At 43.9% G+C, this 21,612-nt stretch overlaps 1 protein-coding gene and 2 non-coding genes across 3 annotated transcripts; 1 reads left to right on the forward strand and 2 right to left on the reverse strand.

The window, feature by feature from the left end:
- Positions 1–3,750: 3,750 nt before the first annotated feature.
- LOC147272344 (uncharacterized) lies at positions 3,751–4,798 on the reverse strand. The gene has a single exon (XM_086208672.1). The coding sequence runs from the start codon at positions 4,737–4,739 to the stop codon at positions 3,789–3,791; it is 951 nt and encodes a 316-aa protein (XP_086064798.1). The 5' UTR covers positions 4,740–4,798; the 3' UTR covers positions 3,751–3,788.
- A 3,378-nt stretch (positions 4,799–8,176) lies between these two features.
- trnas-uga (transfer RNA serine (anticodon UGA)) lies at positions 8,177–8,258 on the reverse strand. The gene has a single exon. It is a non-coding gene; the product is annotated as a tRNA-Ser (tRNA).
- A 4,870-nt stretch (positions 8,259–13,128) lies between these two features.
- trnaa-agc (transfer RNA alanine (anticodon AGC)) lies at positions 13,129–13,200 on the forward strand. The gene has a single exon. It is a non-coding gene; the product is annotated as a tRNA-Ala (tRNA).
- Positions 13,201–21,612: the final 8,412 nt, after the last annotated feature.

The following is a 21,612-nucleotide window of genomic DNA, read 5'->3' on the forward strand; positions in this document are numbered from 1 at the left end:
CTTATTTTTCCGTGAGCTCCTCCAGCTGCTGGTCCGTCTCTCCTCTTTTCTTCCTCTTCTGCTTACTTTTTTGTTTCTTTGTTCTTTAACTTTAAACAGAACTTCTCCTCTCCCCCTTTTCACGGTCACAAAACTGTTGACCTCCCGTGAGCCTTGAATCTCCATCCTGACCAGCAGACAGAAGCCACCTTGTGCTTGAGAAGAGCATCGCGAATCCCAGTGGGAGCCACGGTCGTTGAGGTGGAGGCTTGGTAGGCCGTCCCCCCACCAGGTCGTTGGAGAGGTTCCGTACATTGATGAGAACAATCCAGCTGAGAACGTAAGCAGGTCCTGTTGGTTGTCGTGCTGTCACAGTAACAAAGACCAGTGCTGCGTCTGTTCAGGCCTCAACTCCTGTCTCACTGCCAGCTCCACCTGACTCCTCAGACTCTGCTCAACCTCCATTCAGGAGTTTTCTTTGTTTGGAGGTCACTGACCCTTCATCCTGAACACCTTCTCACCTGCTACCTTTGCCGTCCACTTGAGTCTCAGATAAATCTTATGATTCATGTCTGATCCTCCATGTGCCTTCATTGCTTTACTGGTATTATTACTCTGTCTTACGTGCTTCCTTGTTTGTATTCAATCCTCTTAAAATTCCAGGAAGTGTTTCAACTGGTTTTTATATTTGTATGTAAGTCTCTGACCCTCAAAGAACTCACTGATAAGCTGGAACCTGAGACTGAGCGTTTCTCATTGGACTCTAAATTACAACCAGCGGTGCCCTGAGTAACAACTGTGTTAGCATCCTAAAGCTACATCATCACCACCAGCTGATCAAGTCACTACTCTGTACACAAGTCACTGTAACCTAGCAAAGTTGAACCTAGAGGAAAAGCACAGTTGAAGCCAGATGCAAACAGATGTTGATGTTTCCTCTGTAGTCCTGGCAGCAAGTGTCCTTGGAGATGTCACTCCAGACACTCGCAGAGCTGACAGAGATGGTTTGACACAACTCATGATGTTACTGCACTGTAGAGCAGCAAGAAGGGAGAGAGGAGGAACAACTTGATTGAATAAACAAAGACAAACAATCAAAGAGAGTCAGAGCAGAGGGAGCGGCCCTGAGTCACAGTTAATGATGGAGTCTGATGATCCATCATTCATCTCCTTTAAATGCTGTCAGGGAGGGAGAGCCGTCTGCTGGTGGTGGTGTTCATTCCTCAGTGGGAGCCTCTATGGTTAATATTCTACTGCCCTCTGGTGGTGAGGCAGTGGGGATGCAGGTGATCTGCTGGTCTGGTTGAACGTGAGTGGACAGAAACCTTGTTGAGGTGACTGGGAGTTCCTGACTGTGGTGAGCTGCCTTGCTTCTCCTCAGGTCTTCATGGTGGCTTTCTGCTGGACTGTTGTTGAAGGGAACATGGCATCGTATCATTTTCAGCTCTGACATCTGGACAGTGGACAGATGTGACATCATCATGGTCTCACTGCCTGCTTTGTTCATGGATCAATGGAACGTTGTGTTGGAACCTTTATTGTAGAACTGCTATGAGCTGAGAGCTCAGTGTTGTTGGAACAACGCAGCTCCACATGGGACTGATGTGATGAAGAGGTTTTTATTGAGCTGAAGCTGGAGAGCAACAATCAAAATGGAGCAGCAAACATAATGTCTGGTCTCTCTCTCTTCTCTTCCCCACCTCTCTGTCTCCTCTCCTCCCTCACCTCCATCTCTCTCCAGCCCTTTTTAGACAGAAAATGTGCCAAATTTGCGGCCTGGTAGAGGCGGGAATTTGCCGTCTTGTCTGTGTGAAATGGAGGCGTAATATTCCTCTTTTTAAAAAGACACCCTTGGTGGGCATCAACACTTGATGTGATGTGCAGCTCACACAACCTCAGTCATTGACAACGCAATGACTGAGGTTGGCAGAGCGGGGCAACAACAGACTCTTGAACTGAAACCCAAGATGGAAACCATCTCGGAGCAGTTGGCCACTCTGCGAAGAGGAGAGTGATGTTGAAGACAAGAAATTTGACTTTACAATTTGGATTGGACTGAAAGAGAAGACAGATTGGAATGTTTGCTCGTCTGCCCAAACCCACAGCTTCCTTATCGGCTGCCCCATTGTTTATCCTCCAGGAGAACTCCTTCTGCCTTGGTGACATAAATGGCGCGTACTATCCTCCCCTCCCCCGTGTGTTCCTGACCCCTGCCTCTGCCCTCTCCACCTCCCTCGGGGTGGCAGCGCCGACCTTGTAGTCTGGCTGCAGGCCTCACTCTCACTTGCCTCCATTGGGACAACGGACTGTTCAAGTTTAGCGTACATACACAACAAATGTATATGTGCTGTCGTTAATTCTGAAGTGTACCATTATTACGATTGACCTGTAATAATTGTGACTGTTGTGATCGCTGTATCAGGCATTTGAGTGTGGAAGTGGAATTTCCCCTTGGGGATTAATAAAGTATCAATCTATCTGTCTATCTTTATTAAATCTGATTCCTCTGTCTGTAGTAACAGGACATGAACCACAGTCCTTGAAAGGAGCTGTCATGAAACCACTGCTTCAGAAGCCTCCTCTAGACCCTGAGGTTCTAGCCAACTATGGACTGACAGCTAACCTCCCCTCCTCTCTAAAATCCTGGAGAAAGCAGCTGCTAATCAGCTGAGTGACTTCCTCCATAACAAGAGTTGATTTGAGGGTTTTAGTCTGGTTTTAGAGCCCAGCCCAGCACAGAGACAGCACTGGTAGAAATGACTGGATATTTGTGTGTAAGCTGTAACTTCAGTCCACTACTATTGACTAGAGGAGAGGTAAAATTACGCCTGTGATCTGAGGTTTGACCCACAAAAAGAAACGCGACACATGAAAAGTTTTTGATCCATAATGATTCTATCAACAACTCGCACCAGCACTAGAATTGCAGATAACGTGAGCAGGACCAGACCCAATGGGTCCAAAACTGTCTCCAGTTGCTGGTAGCACCCTGGGTGAGCTGGGAAGGCCAAAGGTCCAAAAAAGTGAACCTCCCCTTCAAGACTGCAGCTGCTCCAGAATGCAACTGCATGTGCATGGACAGGAACTAGGAGGAGAGACCACATCACCAATGCAGAACAGAGTTCAAAATCCTTCTCCTCACTCTTAAAGCTCCTAAAGGAAAATTCCAGCTAAAAAGGAACCTCAGGTGTGTTCTTGTGTTTTTATTATTTCAAACGACTGCAAATGGAACCCAGTTGTGGTGCATACTACTAATTAGCTCCCAACGCAGGTCGTGGGGGCAGCAGATAAGCAGAAAAATCATAACAATAACATCCACTCAAAATAGCAGAACACCTCTGTGGTGATCAAGTAGGGCCTCTACATGTCAACAAAAGCACTGAGAACTTTGAAAGAGTACAGAAAGTTTATTACATGACGGAGTTATAAGGACAGTTATAAGGTGTGTGGACAGCTGTTACACTTTAATTCACCTGTAGAAGAAGAAGACCTTCACTGTAAAAAAATTAATCCTGTGTGTTACTCCCGGGTGGTCAGGGACTAACGTCAGTCCTGGTCCTGATACATCAGAAATCCAACCAATCCGTCACATAGCAACCGCATATTTGTTTCACTAGTGCCCAGCGGCAACGCATTCTGCCTGAGCCGGACCACTGTGTCTGTGTGGGTGCCTGTACTTAGCATATACTGCATGTGTACTACTACAAAAAGGTACTTCACCAAAGGCTCCTGCAGTGTCATTTTCAGCAGGCTGCCTCCCGCAACCCAAAGACATGCTAGAGACATTATCTGGATACTCTTGATCAACTTTAGAGACAGGGCGGGGCAAATGGTTTCTCCCCATTGTGTGTTCTCATGTGTCTTTTGAGATTTCCATTGTCTGTATATTTTTTGCTGCAAATTGAGCAGGAGAATGGTTTCTCCCCAGTGTGCATTCTCATGTGAGATGCTAGATTTCCCTTTTGTGAACATCTTTTTCCACAAACTGAGCAGGAGAATGGTTTCTCACCAGTGTGTGTTCTCATGTGTGATTTCAGATGTCCCTTTACAGAGAATCTTTTGCTACAAACTGAGCAGGGGAATGGTTTCTCCCCAGTATGTGTCCTCGTGTGTGTTTTCAGACGTTCCCTAACTGAAAAACTTTTGCCACACACTGAGCAGTGGAATGGTTTCTCCCCAGTATGTGTCCTCATGTGTGTTTTCAGACGTTCACTAACTGAGAATCTTTTGTCACAAACTGAGCAACGGAACGGTTTCTCCCCTGTGTGTGTTCTCGTGTGTTTTTTTAGATGTCCCTTGACTGAGAATCTTTTGCCACAAACTGAGCAAGGGAACGGTTTCTCCCCTGTGTGTGTTCTCAAGTGTTTTTTCAGATGTCCCTTGACTGTGAATCTTTTGCCACAAACTGAGCAGGGGAATGGTTTCTCCCCACTGTGTGTTCTCATGTGTGTACCTAAACCACTTCTAAATCTAAAAACTTTACTGCATGTTGAGCACCTAAAAGGATGCTCATCCTCACTGACTTCTGTCTCAGATTCAGAAGGACCAAAGGTCACGTTCCTGATGATTTCTGATTCTCTTTCAGTCTGTACTTTTTGATCTTTTGAACTGCAATGAGTCCCTTCCTGTCCTGGGCTCAATTTCTGAAGCAAATTCCTCCTTGAGCCAAAGGGTTCCTTGTGTTTAGAGGAGGCCGTGTTATCAGGTCTGACCCAATCATCCTCACTGATTTCAGTCTCAGCTTCAGAAGAGTCTGACATCTGGTCTTCAGTCTGGGGTTGTACAAGTGGATCTGGATCTACCTTGCTGGCTGGTTCTGGTTCTGGTCCTCCACACTCTTCTCCATCAGCTTCTGTTTTCAGAGGATGAACTGGGCTGCTGCTCAGAGACTCTTCTTTCAAGTTCTCCTCAGTTAGACTCTGATGAAGCTGTGGGAACTGAGGTTTCTCTTCGTCCTCTTCACTCTTCACAGGGACCAGAGTGAAGGGGAACGTGGTGATATCAGCCTCCTCCTGCCCTTGAAGCTGCCCTCCCTCCTCACTGGTCCAGAGCTCCTCCCACTCCTCTTTAATGTGGGGGGGCTCTGGGTCCTGCAGCTCAGGGGGAACCTCTTCTTTAATCACCAGCAGCTGCTCCACATCTGCAGGACACAAACAGCAACATCATAAATCTCTTCATTTGACTCTGAAACAGTGGAGCAACAGACAGAAACAGAAATCAACTCAATGAAAAGAGACGTCCTGCTACTGACGACCAGTCAGCAAACTGGACAAAAATCAGAATCGAATCGTGCGAGAGTCAAAGATTCCACCCCTGTTACTTAGTATTGGTGTTTCTCTTCCACACAAATACCCAAAAGCAGTAGCAATCCAGTGAACAGGTTCAAGGGTCTCAGCAAGATGGCGGCGACAGGGATGCATCCCAGAAACCTGACGGCGCCACCTACATGTTGATTAGGAAGCAGCCAAGATGGCACCCAGCAGGTCCTGAGCCTGGTGAGGTTTCACGGTTCTAAAAACACTATTAAACACTTCCATGTTGTTCCACTCCTGCTCAGTCAGAACACAAGGACCCAGATTATGGACACAACAAGACCGGAGACACTTGCTGGCTAGCATTAGCAGGAGTACCGCCTCCCAGTGTCCCGGTCAGTGTGTGGGATCCAGGGATGTCCTCTCCACTGGGAAAAGTGGGACAATTCTTGATGGCCGGTCCAGCCCAGGCCAGCTGGGCAGTGAACAAAAAGATTTTTTTAATAGGCCTGTATAGTTTCCATTATAGGAGGAACGGTGGTGCAGTGGTTCAGCCTGTCGCCTCACAGCAACAAGGTTCTGGGTTCTAGCCCCTGCTCAGGCACAGGATCTTTCTGTGTGAGTCTGCATGTTCTCCCTGTTCCTACGTGGGTTCTCTCCAGGTTTTCCGGCTCTGCAAAAAAGAGGTTTAACACAACGCCAACCCTTCAGTTTGGTAAATATCGGCTATATTGAGAGCTCTTATAATTCTGACTTTATTTTGTAAGTTGATCTCAGAATTGGACCGTCCAGTTAAGATCATTTCTGTTGTTGGTTCTCAAGATCTGGATGGATGTTCTATGTTATTGATTTACTTTCTAGTGATCAGTTTTGGTTTTCAAGACTTGGTGAAGGGATTTCTCTTTAAGAACCTGGCCGACCCTTTTTAGTTTTGTTGCTATTGGCAACAGTGACGAGTGTTCTTGTTGGTTTGAATATATTTGATGCAGGCCATCCAATGAAGGCAGATGACAAGACTTAGTTGTTGTCATCTGATGAGAGATATATTTTTAGTTTTCTTTTTCATTTGGCCCCGAGGGACTGCCACCTCCTCCTGGTCAGGGGTTTGGGGCCTCAGGGACCCTCAGAGTTCCACCAGCAGAAGCTAAAACCCTGTTCAAACTACGCTACTTTTTGTTAGCGACAGGCCCTGCTGTTCACACCATCGACGCTCAATCAGGCTGCTGTTCACACAACAAGATTTGTTGGCGCACAGGAGTGTTCAGACTACAGGATTTTCCCCGTCAGGAGGCGTGGCCAACTGCACAGCTGGCCAGGAAAGTCTTGGATGCAGCGCACGCCCCTTTCATTGTAAACATGGAGGCGGAGCAGAACGCAGCCCTCCAGGTCCTTAGTGCGCTACCATGGAGTCAAAAATCCTGTGTCCAAGGATGTGGTGAACCCTTCATAGAATCCATGCCCCTCCTCATTGTTGTTGTTGGCTCTGCGTCACTCCCCCACTGCCAGAGCTCCCATGTCTGCTGTCATTGGCTGCAGCTCCGTTTACGTCACTGCCACAAGTCCTGATATCCAGCAGTGCTGGGTGTCCTTTTTTTTGGCCCACATCACATGTGACCTCCCAGTCCACTGTCTTGGATCTGTTCACCCTCATTACTGTAGTGTGGTGGTCATTAATGCCTCAGCCTGATTGGGGGAGGGAAGTCACTGACGCCTAAAATCTTGGAGTGAACTGGGCTTTAGCCTTCATGTGGGACCAGGTTGGACCGGTCTGAGGGTGAAGGTCTGACAAAGTGCAATCCAATTACATGACAAAAACAGTGATCCAGAGACCCACCTACCCCCCACCCCCCCAACACCATCACACCCTTTCCCGCCTCAGTCGCCACCATGTGCCCCCTTACAAATGCCTGTCCAGAACCGGCCCTGCTGCAGCTCCACTTCCTGACTGAATGAGGGGCCCAGCAGGTCCCTGGGGGACTCACCTGCTCTGTCCAGCCTGACTCGGGGCTTCAGCACGGCATCGAGCAGCAACCTCTGCCGGCGGTTCTCCCGCTCGTACTCCGCCACGGTTTCCTCCAGCAGAGCCACGATCTGCTCCGCGGCCGCCGCCAGCCTCTCGGTGAGCAGCGCTCTCAGCACCGGGACTCCAGCCGCTGAGTCTCCTTCTCCCAGCTGCAGCAGGAAGTCTTCAGCGGCGGCGAGGATCCGCTCCTGGACCGACACCCGCAGCAGCTGCGCGGCGCACATGTTGAGGTTCAACCGGCGCCACTCAGCCTTCCGGAGACAAAGACCGAGGCCTTCCGCTTCTTTTCTTCTTCTTCTTCTTCAAAACGAGCAGAGTCCAAGCTCTGTTCTCTGTGCCACTCCAGACTTGCTAACGTTTCCTTAACTCGCTAACCTGGTAGCAGCGGTAGTGATGAGTCGAGTGATCCAGGATTTCGTTTTGAAAAACGCGTATTGATGCCGTACTTAGTGACGTCCAAAGCCTCGCCGACCGGCAGTGACCACGTGACAGATTCAAGCCCTGGTTCCCTGGCTTGGCGTGAGATTCGAAACCACTAAAGCCTGATTTATGCTTCTGCGTCGCGTCGACGCAAACCCCAACAAAATCCTGCCTCCGTGTCGCGTCGACGCGTGGTGACGTCATCGTCGAAGACTGTGATTGGTCCGCTCAAAACGTCATTTCCGGTTCAGTCGCAGCACAACAACACCGCCATTTTCACAGTTTCTGTGGTGAAGGCTCCAAGAAAAAAATGGACCAAGCCGAAGAAAGGATTATTCTTGGCACTACAAAGACTGACAAATGGCCAACAATTGTTGTCTGTGACCGGAAGAAAACCAAGGAATCCGACAAGAGCCCCGTAAACAATACAAAGACAAAGCCACACCCCCTAGCGGCTTGGCGGTGAATTGCAGAGGTCTGATATGGACCATCAACAGTTGAACGTTGTTGGCAGGACTAGAACCTACGCAGGGAGACCCCAATGGATTTCAAGTCCATCGCCTTCACCACTCGGCCACAACAACCACATTCACACACATTTTTAGGAGACTGAAATTCACCAAATTATCTTTATTATTATCTTTATTATTATCATTTTGATGTTCTAGAGGAGACAACATCTGATCTTTGTTAGAGCCACCAGTCAAAGGTTTTCTTTAAAGGCTGCAGCAGCTGAGAATGAGGAATTAATAACCATCTTAGTGAGGACATTTTGAAACAATGACAGAAAAGATGACATTTTGCCAGCTCTGCTCCTCCAGCCAGTGTTGGACAGTGACTTGGGAATCTGTATTGTTGAATATCAGACTCTACTGGTGAGTGGATGCTGTATAAATTCCATCCATAAATGGAGGTGGATCCTAAAAGGGCTCGTTGACTCAGGAGGATCTCTCCACCCTACAGACTGAGAAGGAATCATCAAAGATGGGAGTTGGAGTTCTGTGGATCTGTGCTGGATTCCTCGTCCTCACGGACCAGAAGTCTGTCTGAAATACGACACTGATTGATGATCTTTTCATGAATCTGAAAATGCTTCGAAACTTAAGAGGAAAACAAATCTATCTTTTATAATCATTTTCATCATGGGAACGGACGTCTGCTGCGGCTGGTTTTTAAACGAGAGCAGGAAAGGACAGACAGCAGAAGGCAAATAAATAGAAGAAAAGACAAAAGAGAGAGAGAGAGAGAGAGAGAGAGAAAGATTGAGAGGGAGGGAGGGCTCTTGTGGGGCTACTTCTTCTTCCTCTGCTCCAGTTGGTTCCGCCCTGTCTGCTGGTGTCTCCACTGCTGTCACAGAGCGGCTGATTGTCACACCAAGAGACCGCAAGTGTCTCATGTTCAGTGTCTGGCACGGGACTTTGCAAAAGTAGGTAGTTATAGTTACTAGTTACCTCTGCCAAAATGTAACTGAGATAGTACCTGAGTTCCTCCACTCTGAAAGTAACTACTCACCAGGGAAAGTAACTACTGCAAGAAGACAGACATGTCCTCCCTCAAGCCTCAAACAGACCATTGGTCCTGTTTGGTGTTCCAAGTCACACGTCTGGCCTTCTGTTTGAGGGGAGGAAGGTTTGGGGAACCCAACCCCTGGTTTACTGGGAGATTCATCACAGCCGACTTGGCACACACTTTGTTTGCTTCTGACCAAAAGACACAACAGGACCTCAGAGGACCGTACGACTCTTCATTTCTTTTCACCAGGAGAGAAGTCTTTGTTTTTTGGAAAATGGCCGATTGCAACGGTAAGCAATTTCTTTATGTATTGTTGTCTTTAACTGATGCAGTGATAAATTACTAGAGTGCTTTTCAACATTTGAAACCTTTTTTTGTTGAGGAAAAGTCCGGTGAGCCTCTCTGTATGATCATATCATTAAAAAATAAATATTTGATTGAGTAAACAACTAAAACTTCTAGCCCATGACCTTTGCTTTCAAACACCCATATTGACCACGTGCCTTTTGTTTTAGGGGAGGAGGGGTGAGGAACCCCAACCCTGCCTTTGAGCTGCTCTGGCTGTTTGACCTCTTTTTAATGGTGTTGTTATTTCTGCTTCTTTTTGACTGTATGGAACAAAACAAGCTGAGGGCCAGCGAGTGTATTCAGAGATGGAGGCCAGGCAGCTGGAATCTCCACCAGAGGAAGCTTCAGGGTGTGCAGGACCATACCTGGATCATGAAGACGGGTTCATGGATCGGGAACTTTCAGCCAAACTCATGGAGCGTCTAAGAACTGTTGTCTGACTGCTGCTCAATGCTGCCATGAACACACAGTGGACTGGTGACTGGTGATGAAGCATTCATGTGAGAGCAACCACACGTGGGGAGGAAATACCTGATGACTATTTTGAAAGAGATCATGAAAACATACGATCCAGGCTTTGGAACAGAAACCTCATCTGCACAATTAGAAAGGACCTGTTCCTGAACCACAGGCTCATCAGTCCTGCTAAGATCACGGGCGCTGCTGAGACACTGTTGGAGACACTGTTGGAGACACTGGTGCAAGCAGGGGTGGCACCAAGAGCGACTGGTGACTGTTGGAAAGTACACAGGTAGGTGACCACTGCTGGAACATTCATGCTGAACAAGCAGGATCTCAAACATTGGTATTCTACTTAGGTGGCGCTACAGAGTTGGATGTACTATTTTGACTACTCTGACTTTGCCTACATGCAGGAATGCTGCCCAGGTCCGTACACTGCTAATGGGACTGATGGGTGCCCTCAACCTTGCATGTCCCCCACGACTGTGCTACACTTCTGAAGTGTTTCAAAAACTTCTCTTGGATCTGGATGGACTTCAACTGTCCCCCAAAGTCCATGCATTAAAGGTGAAATTGTCTTGAATGAAGATTTGAAGTGACAAACTTCACAATGCCAAACCGATGAGGTCAGGTTTGAATGGATGAATGTTGCAGTTGAACAAGATTTGAAAGCACTTTGATGAAGCGTTTCAGGAGTTCTTGTCACGCTCACTGACTGTTACACACTTACGCTCACACACTCTCTCACACTCACTTTACAGATGTGCGGTACACACACGGTGAAGAGGTTTTTGCAAAGAACATTTTTGTTTTTTTTTTAAGAACATTTTGGTTAGTTTTTTACTGAAAGTACTTGTAATACATTGATTCTTAAAAATAAATATGTATTTGTACAGTATTTTAGTTGTGTGATTTATATATGTATGTGTGTGTGTGTGTGTGTGTGTGTGTTTGTGTAGGGGAGAGTGGGGTATTGTGAGACATTGGTTAAAGTGAGACTAATACCATGGGGCACAAAGTAAGTGTTTCTGTCCCTTGGTTGGCCCGTAGGGTCAGGGTTCACTCAACAGGTAGCCTAAGTGGTTCTGTCCCAAGTCCTCTTCCTGAGCCTGTCTACCTGGACAGTGAGGACCAACAGGACATCCTTGGTGCCTTTCTGAAGGCAGGACTTCATAGAACACCAACACAACTGAGCTTCACGGATGAGTGCAGTTCATCTTTGGTGTTCTAGTTCCTGAGGCAGGCCTCACCATGGATATATTTTGGTGTGTCCCAGTTCCTGGACTTTCAAAGCCTATAGAAACAGCATGCCTACCATGGTGCTACTGGTGTATGGACCTGTGTAGAATGGCTTGCTGTTCTGTAGTAGTAGAATGGTATATTTAAATGATATATTTTGAAGGAACTACTCTCTTTTGGAAGGCCATCATGGACGGCCTGACTGAGCTGCAGAATTGGTCCATGCAGGAGGCTGAGCAGGTCTTCCTCTCTGGTCCAGTGTCTCAGCACAGGTCAGAGTAGAGAACTAAAACATGAACACAAATCTTTATCAGCTGTTTACTGATATCAGTGACTACCTTCAAGTAAGAGTGTTAGTGAATGGACCCTTTTTAAAGTTTATGTTATAATGTTTGAAAAATGATGCTCACAAAAACACAATAAAAGTGTTTGTGGAAAAACGATTCCGTAGATTTTATTGCCATTTTAAGAGTTCAAGCATATTTTGGATGACATTGTTTGATATCATGACTCAGTTACTTTAGCAGGACCATCGTGACATGAAATCTTCCTCATCATCCCATATTGACCCTCAACCCCTCACACAGAACCAGGAGCCCTCAACTGAATGAACCTTTAAAATTGAGAAGTTGGACAGGAAGCAGTACTTTGGTGGAATGAACCGTTAAAACTATAAATTAGAAAGTATTTTGGTGGAACGAACCTTTAAAACTATAAATTAGAAAGTATTCTGGTGGAATCGTAATAAACCTTGAATACTTTAGTTAGAAAGTATTTTGCTCCCATCCAACTCAACAGGTGGTGTTGTAGTGAACTGCAGCTCTCTGGTGCTGCAGGAATCTCCTCTTGGAAAGCCTCACAGTTCAGAGTCGTTCCAGAATCTAGGAGCAGAAATTAAAGTCTCCTACGACGAGGATGGGATTGGAACCCACACCTGCAGAACTCAATGGATCAGCAGTCCATCACCTTAACCACTCGGCCACCTCGTCTCCTGACCACCATGAGGTGCTGCTTTTTCTGAGCCTTTTAAACAGCTGAACTCTTTGGAGCCCAGTTGTCAGAAATGGACCCAGCAGGAGCCACTGAACACAACTCTGACATCATCAGGCTTCTTCCCAGCAGCTTGGTGCTCCAGAAGGAAGAATCCAGACCATCGCTACATCATCAGAGTGAACACCAGCTGATGTTTACCAGTTGAACAAGCCTTTGACTTCTAAATGACATCCAAGCTCAGATTCTCTTGTCCTGATAGAACAAGTCAATGTTGAAGAAGATGAGAGCACCAGTCTCTTTCATCCAATGCTGGAACAGCGCTAGACTGAAGGTTAAAGGCAAGTTTTGAACTGAAGAAGCTTCTTGGACCTCTAAACTTCTTAACTCACTTTCTCCAAGAACTGCGCCTGGATGACGGCCGTTTCCAGCGGTACTTCTGGCTGACGAGGTTCCTGTTCGATGACCTGTTTGTGAGGATCGGTGCCAGAATATCAAGGACCGACACCAACTCCAGGCTCCAGGACCGTTGACATGACTTCCCTGACGCCAGGGGAATCTCAACACTGACCGGCTCTCTGGACTCATTGTCCTGAGAATTTGTCACAAAAGTTGAATATTTTCAAATGCATGAATACGCGTCACTCACGTTCCCGGCGAGTACACACACACGGGTTCAGCTCTCTACATGGACTTTACATGTGAACTTGTTGCACGAAAAATTTGTGTCACGATTGATGTGAACATGCCTTAAGGCTGTGTGGGCTGACATCACAGTGAAATGACAGAGATCACAGAGCCTTTGAGATCACAGGCTGAGATCCTTTACTCCCTAAAATGAAGAAAATGAATGTTGTGTCTGTGTTTGTGTTGCTGCATCAGTTAAACAGTGACTCTACCAGAGGGGGTGTAGCTCAGTGGTAGAGCGCATGCTGAGCATGTATGCGGCCCTGGGTTCAATCCCCGGCATCTCCAGCTGGTCCTGTGTAGCCTTCATCTTATCTGCGAAAGTGATCCTTAAATGTGACAACAGTCGATTAACTAGCAGAAGACATCTTCTACATGTTCAAGGTGGGCGAACTTTCCACAGATATTCAAAATTACTTTTGAAATGAAAACATAGATCAAACCTGCTCTGTCAATCACCCACAATGGGCGGATCGTCCCACTCCCTATCAGGTTCCCCACTCCGTGACCCAGGAGGCTCCCTCTCCCTATCAGGACTAGAAATCCATTGGGGTCTCCCTGCTCAGGTAGGAGTCCTGCCCACAACATTAAGCTGTTAATGTTCTAGAGGAGACAACATCTGATCTTTGTTAGATCCACCAGTCAAAGGTCTTCTTTTTAGGCTGTAGCAGCTGAGAATGAGGGATTAATAACCATCTTAGTGAGGACATTTTGAAACATGATGACATTTTATTGACTTGTAGCACTGCAAAAATCATCTCCCCTCCAAAAACCCTCTTCTCCAACTCTGTACTCAAGTTGTCGCCTCATCAGACACCACAGGATCCAGGACGTTCAGTCAAAAAATCATTAGTGATTTCAAAAATGTCCATCAGACACAAAATAAGACTTCAAACAGGTTTACAACTTTATTTGATGTTGACCCATTTTGTCCATTTTGCCTCCACACTGTCCTTCATCACAGCATTTAACATCAGGACTGCTCCCAGATCAGCTCCATGACCTCATCCCAGCACCACAGTACCGCCCAAGTTCATCAAGGACAGCAAACATGAGCAGGTCTAGATTCACCTCCATCTTTGGAGGCTGTTGAATTTCCTCCTGAGGACCGTCAGGCTGTTTCCTTACTTTGCTGTGACCCAACAGCAGACAGCAACAAGGACTGTGGTGAACTTGGTAAAATCACCATCTGGAGTCTGGACCAAGATGCTGATGTGATCCTTTGATGAGTTTAGAATCAGTCAGAGATCAATGCTCAGAACCCAGAGATCAGAGACTGAATTCAGACATCAAACACAGAATGCAGAGATCAAAGACAGAATTCAACAATCAATCAATGTGAGGAACCAGCCTCTCATGTGAAGATGCTTCTGAACTCATGAAGTGAAATCCTACCAAATAGAGATGAATGAGTCCAACTGGACCTGAACAGGAGAGAAATAAAGGGGTTGTAATGTAATTGCTATTTATTTCCAGGCCATGTGAGGGTTGGATTTTGTTCTTTCATGTTGAAGTGAACTGACAGTGGGACTGTGGACCTGGGCTGAAGTCCAGCTCACTGCTGGTTTAATAAACCACCTGATTGTTTTTCCTATCAGCTCTGATCTGATGGAAGAAACAAAAAGCCAAACTTCATTCGTCCGTGTCCAAACTCCAAGTGTGTTGATGTGCAGCACTCCAGTTATTTGTTTCTTTCCAGACAGAAGCAGGTTGGTGGAGGAATAAAACCTCAAGAGTGAACAAACAGCAATGAGAGAAGTGAATCCTGCACTCAGAGAAGTTGTGTCTGCACTCGCCAACCAGGAAACGCGTCTATCTTCTGTGTGACTGAGGCAGCTGCTGAGAGCTGCGTTTCTCAGCTGTGTGGGGGCGGGACTCTGTCTGGCAGACAGTTGACCTGTCAATCACACACAATGTTGTGGGACACAGACACAAAATGCGAGGTGCCATTTCCATTCTGGGTCAATCAGCTCTGGGACCGTTTTGTCTTTTGAATGAAGAAATGCGTTCATTTTGGGTAGCAGCTTGTAAAAATGCCCCGGCTCAACCACCAGACCTCTGTGTACACTGTCAAGAAAAAAAACTGTAAAAAAAACAGTAAAAAGTCTGACAGCAGAGTTTCCAGACGAACACTGTCAAATTACAGTAATTAACTGTTCCAAAAAATTACATGGAATAAACTGTAAAAATACACAGAAGGTTTCACAGTCCCAACTCATTAAATTACAGTCCATTTAGTGTTGATAAATGTGCATTCAACTGCAGGAAAACAGGCCCATCACGTAAAAAAACATGAAGAACAAGGACCTTTCAGGTTCTTCTCTAAGTTCAGGGCTCTTACTGGTTCATTTATGAAACAAACCAGTCTATGAGCAGTAATTTCCCATTAAAAAAGTTCATTTGACAGTGGAAAAGCAAGCATAGTCCATCAAAATAGCCAAGTTTAAGGTCAAGTACTGTCAATTGAAGCTATTTAGTTGTTACTTTATGAAACTGAGCCAACTTTCTACAGTGATTTCCTGTTAGATTCTGGTTTCTCCAAGTATAAAAACAACAACAATGTATAAACACAGAATCTGTACTTTGAACAATAGAGAATTTCTGCATATTTACAGTATCAGTCCATCACTTTAGAGGATTGGAATGTAAAAAAATCATTGGACAATGAAAATCATTTATCCTTTAACGAAACAACTTCAGTGCAGAGTTGATAACTGCACTTCAAACTTTGAACTGGTGTCCACATCAATGTGGAATTTGAGGAGGCCACAGCCACCAAATTTCCCAGAGTTCTTGACTATTTGCAGTCTCTTCCCTTGGAGAAGTCAAGTGGAACTACAAGACAAGGAGCAGAAATCCAAGCTGCTGGTGGACCACGTGGTGCTGTGTTGATGCTACTTTCACACTCAAAGGGGATCGTGCAGGAATGTTCCACACGGTTGACCAAACTTCCATTGCAGAAGAGATTCAGGCAGTTCCACCCACGCCATGCATCCTTGTATGCTGTAAGTGTGAGGCAATACAATACAGTATGTTTCAGTGACATACATTGAGACAGAAGACCTGGGTTTATTGGGTGATGTTTATTGACATGCCAATTGGATTGTGGTGCCAATATGGCTGACTTGGTCGGTGTAAATCTTATCATCACAAAACAAAGTACACACAAATGTTCAAATTACTTTTCTAGACTTTAGTCCCCAAAGGAATTTCAGGCACCTGAAAGTGACTTTCATAAATCTGTGTGTCTGTGTACATTACATGTCCCCAAAATGGACATAAAAATTATTGGTCCCCAATCTCAAGGATAAAATGATGCTACAGTGATGTAGGAAGAGTTGCTACTAACCTCAAAATGATGCTACAGTGATGTAGTGAGAGTTGCTACAAACCTTAAATGATGCTGCAGTGATGTAATAAGAGTTGCGAAAAAACCCCACAATGATATTGTCAGGAATGTAGAGAGAGTTGCGACTAACCTAAAATGATGCTAAGTGATGTAGTAATAGTTGCTAAAAACCCCAATAAGATGCTGTCAGTAATGTAGTGTGAGTTACTACTAACCTATCAAATGATGCAACAGTGATGTGGTGAGAGTTGCGAAAAACCTCAAAATGATGCTACAGTGATGTAATAAGAATTGCTACTAATCTAAGAAATGATGGCCAGTGATGTAGTGAGAGTTTCAACTAATCTGAAAATGATGCTACAGTGATGTAGTAAGAGTTGCTAAAAATCTAAAAATGATGCTCCAGTGATGTGGTGAGAGTTGCTAAAAACCTCAAAATGATGCTGACAGTGATGTAATGAGAGTTTCTACTAACCAAAGAAATGATGCTACAGTGATGTGGTGAGAGTTGCTACGATGCTCAAAATGATGCTACAGTGATGTGGTGAGAGTTGCTACGATGCTCAAAATGATGCTACAGTGATGTCGTGAGAGTTGCATAAAACCTCACAATGATGCTCCAGTGATGTCGTGAGAGTTGCTACGAACCTCAAAATGATGCTAAAGTGATGTAGTGAGAGTTGCTACAAACCTCAAAATGATGCGAAAGTGAAGGAATGGGAGTTGCTACTAATCTAAGAAATGATGCTAAAGTGATGTCATGAGAGTTGCTACTAACCTAAGCAATGATGCTCCAGTGATGTGGTTCGAGTTGGTGCTAATCTAAAAATGATGCTAAAGTGATGTCATGAGAGTTGCTATTAATCTCAAAATGATGCTCACAGTGATGTAATGAGAGTTGCTACTAACCTAAGAAATGATGCTACAGTGATGTAGTAAGAGTTGCTACTCATATCAAAATGATGCTACAGTGATGTAGGGAGAGTTGCCACTCATCTCAAAATGATGCCACAGTGATGAAATGAGAGTTGCTACTAACCTAAGAAATGATGCTCCAGTGATGTAGTGAGAGTTGCTGCGAAACTAAAAATAATGCTACAATGATGTGGTTAGAGTTCCTTAAAACCTCAAAATGATGCTGGAGTGATGTAGTTAGAGTTGCTACTATCCTCAAAATGATGCTAACAGTGATGTAATGAGAGTTGCTACTAACCTAAGAAATGATGCTACAATGATGTGGTTAGAGTTGCTAAAAACCTCAAAATGATGCTGACAGTAATGTAAGTGAGAGTTGCTACTATCCTCAAAACAATGCTACAGTGATGTCATAAGAACTGCTCATGAACTCAAAATGATGCTACAGTGATATAATGAGAGTTGCTACGAACCTAAGAAATGATGCAACAGTGATGTGGTGACAGTTGCTACGAACCTAAGAAATGATGCAACAGTGATGTGGTGAGAGTTGCTACTAATCTCAAAATGATGCTCCAGTGATGTAGTGAGTTGCTACTAACCTCAAAATGATGCTAACAGTGATGTAATGACAGTTGCTACTATCCTCAAAATGATGCTGACAGTGATGTAAATAGAGTTGCTACTAACCTAAGAAATGATGCTACAGTAATGTGGTTAGAGTTGCTAAAAACCTCAAAATGACGCTACAGTAATGAAGTGAGAGTGGCTACTATCCTCAAAACAATGCGACAGTGATGTAGTGAGAGTTGCTACTAATCTCAAAATGATGCTAAAGTGATACAATGAGAGTTGCTAAAAACCTCAAAATGATCCTGAAGTGATCTAGTGAGTTGCTAAAAACCTCGAACCTCAAAATGATAATACAGTGATGTAAAGAGAGTTTCTAAAAATTTCAAAATGATGCTACAGTGATGTAGTGAGAGTTGCTACTAACCTCAAAATGATGCTACAGTGATGTAGTGAGAGTTCCTTAAAACCTCAAAATGATGCTGGAGTGATGGAGTTAGAGTTGCTACTATCTTCAAAATGATGCTAATACTGATGTAATGAGAGTTGCTACTATCCTCAAAATGATGCTGACAGTTATGTAAATAGAGTTGATACTAACCTAAGAAATGATGCTACAGTAATGTGGTTAGAGTTGCTAAAAACCTCAAAATGATGCTCCCGTGATGTAGTGAGAGTTGCTGAAAACCTCAAACTAATGCTACAGTAATGTAGTGATACTTTCTACTCATTTTAAATTATGCTGACAGTCATGTAGCGAGAATTTCTAAAAAACCTCAAAATGATGCGACAGTGATACGGTTAGAGTTGCTAAAAACCTCAAAATGACGCTACAGTAATGAAGTGTGAGTGGCAACTATCCTCAAAACAATGCGACAGTGATGTAGTGAGAGTTGCTACTCATCTCAAAATGATGCTAAAGTGATACAACGAGAGTTGCTAAAAACCTCAAACTGATGCAACAGTAAGGTAGTGATAGTTTCTACTCATCTCAAAATGATCCTTACAGTCATGTAGTGAGCGTTGCTAAAAACCTCTAAATGATGCTACAGTGATGTAAAGAGAGTTTCTACAAATTTCAAAATGATGCTGAAGTGATGTAATGAGAATTTCTACTAACCTAAGAAATGATGCTACAGTCATGTAGTGAGAGTTCCTTAAAACCTCAAAATGATGCTGGAGTGATGTAGTTAGAGTTGCTACTATCCTCAAAATGATGCTAACAGTGATGTAATGAGAGTTGCTACTATCCTCAAAATGATGCTGACAGTAATGTACGTAAGAGTTGCTACTCATCTCAAAATGATGCTACAGTGATGTGGTGAGAGTTGCTGCTAACCTAAGAAATGATGCGAAGGTGATGTAGTGAGAGTTGCTTCTCATCTAAAAATGATGCTAAAGTGATGTAATGAGAGTTGCTACTAATTTCAAAATTATGCTACAGTGATGTAGTGAGAGTTGCTAAAAACCTGAAAATGATGCTGTCAGTAATGTAGTGAGAGTTGCTACTGTACTCAAAATGATGCTAAAGTGATGCAATGAGAGTTGCGACTAACCTAAGAAAGTATTCGACAGTGATGTGGTGAGTGTTGCTACTAACCTAAGAAATGATGCTACAGTGATGTGGTGAGAGTTGCTACTCACCTAAGAAATTATGCTACAGTGATGTGGTGAGAGTTGCTACGAACCTCAAAATGATGCTGACAGTAATGTAGGTGAGAGTTGCTACTATCCTCAAAATAATGCTAACAGTATGTAATGAGAGTTGCTAAAAACCTTACAATAATGCTATAGTGATGTAGTGACAGTTGCTCCTTACCTCAAAATGATGCTGACAGGAATGCAGTAAGATTTGCTAAAACTCTCAAAATGATGCTTCAGTGATGTAGTGACAGTTGCTCCTTACCTCAAAATGATGCTGACAGTAATGTAGTGAGAGTTGCTACTGTACTCAAAATGATGCTAAAGTGATGTAATGAGAGTTGCTCCTAACCTAAGAAATGATGCTACAGTGATGTGGTGAGAGTTGCTACTATCCTCAAAATGATGCTGACAGTAATGTAGTGAGAGTTGCTAAAAACCTCAAAATGATGCTGTCAGTAATGTACGTGAGAGTTGCTACTCATCTCAAAATGATGCTACAGTGATGTGGTGAGAGTTGCTACTAACCTAAGAAATGATGCGAAGGTGATGTAGTGAGAGTTGCTACTCATCTAAAAATGATGCTAAAGTGATGTAATGAGAGTTGCTACGAACCTAAGAAAAGATACTACAGTGATGTAATGAGAGTTGCTACTAATTTCAAAATTATGCTACAGTGATGTAGTGAGAGTTGCTAAAAACCTGAAAATGATGCTGTCAGTAATGTAGTGAGAGTTGCTACTAATCTAAAAATGATGCGAAAGTGATATGATGAGAGTTGCTAAAAACCTCAAAATGATGCTCCAGTGATGTAGTGAGTTGCTACTATCCTCAAAATAATGCAACAGTGATGAAGTGAGAGTTGCTACTAACCTCAAAATGATGCTAAAGTGATACCATAAGAGTTGCTAAAAACCTAAAAAAATGATCCTGAAGTGATGTAGTGAGTTGCTAAAAACCTCTAAATGATGATACAATGATGTAGTGAGAGTTACTATCCTCAAAATAATGCTAACAGTATGTAATGAGAGTTGCTAAAAACCTTACAATAATGCTATAGTAATGTAGTGACAGTTGCTCCTTACCTCAAAATAATGCTACAGTGATGTAATGAGAGTTGCTACTAACACAAGAAATGATGCGACGGTGATGTAGTGAGAGTTGCTACTCATCTAAAAATGATGCTAAAGTGATGTGGTGAGAGTTGCTACGAACCTAAGAAAAGATACTACAGTGATGTAATGAGAGTTGCTACTAATTTCAAAATTATGCTACAGTGATGTAGTGAGAGTTGCTACTAACCTAAGAAATTATTCTACAGTGATGTGGTGAGTGTTGCTACTAACCTAAGAAATGATGCTACAGTGATGTGGTGAGAGTTGCTACTAACCTAAGAAATGATGCTACAGTGGTGTGGTGAGAGTTGCTAAAAACCTCAAAATGATGCTGACAGTAATGGAGGTGAGAGTTGCTACTATCCTCAAAATAATGCTAACAGTATGTAATGAGAGTTGCTAAAAACCTTAAAATAATGCTATAGTAATGTAGTGACAGTTGCTCCTTACCTCAAAATGATGCTGACAGGAATGCAGTAAGATTTGCGAAAACTCTCAAAATGATGCTTCAGTGATGTAGTGACAGTTGCTCCTTACCTCAAAATGATGCTGAAAGTGATGTGGTGAGTGTTGCTACTAACCTAAGAAATGATGCTACAGTGATGTGGTGAGAGTTGCGACTAACCTCAAAATGATGCTACAGTGATGTGGTGAGAGTTGCTACTGATCTAAAAATGATGCGAAAGTGATATGATGAGAGTTGCTAAAAACCTCAAAATGATGCTCCAGTGATGTAGTGAGTTGCTACTAACCTGAAAATGATGCTAACAGTGATGTAATGAAAGTTGCTACTATCCTCAAAATGATGCTGACAGTGATGTAATTAGAGTTTCTACTAACCTAAGAAATGATGCTACAGTAATGTGGTTAGAGTTGCTAAAAACCTCAAAATGATGCTGACAGTAATGTAAGTGAGAGTTGCTACTATCCTCAAATTAATGCAACAGTGATGTAGTGAGAGTTGCTACTAACCTCAAAATGATGCTAAAGTGATACCATAAGAGTTGCTAAAAACCTAAAAAAATGATCCTGAAGTGATGTAGTGAGTTGCTAAAAACCTCTAAATGATGATACAATGATGTAGTGAGAGTTACTATCCTCAAAATAATG

Source organism: Aulostomus chinensis, chromosome 1 (genome assembly GCF_037954235.1).
Source record: "Aulostomus chinensis isolate RoL2024-O1b breed Wild chromosome 1, RoL_Achi_v1.0, whole genome shotgun sequence".
Classification (NCBI taxonomy): Eukaryota; Metazoa; Chordata; class Actinopteri; order Syngnathiformes; family Aulostomidae; genus Aulostomus; species Aulostomus chinensis.

Coding starts and splice junctions, on each gene's coding strand:
- LOC147272344 (XM_086208672.1), bottom strand. CDS start 4,739: ATGTCAGACTCTTCTGAAGCTGAGACTGAAATCAGTGAGGATGATTGG.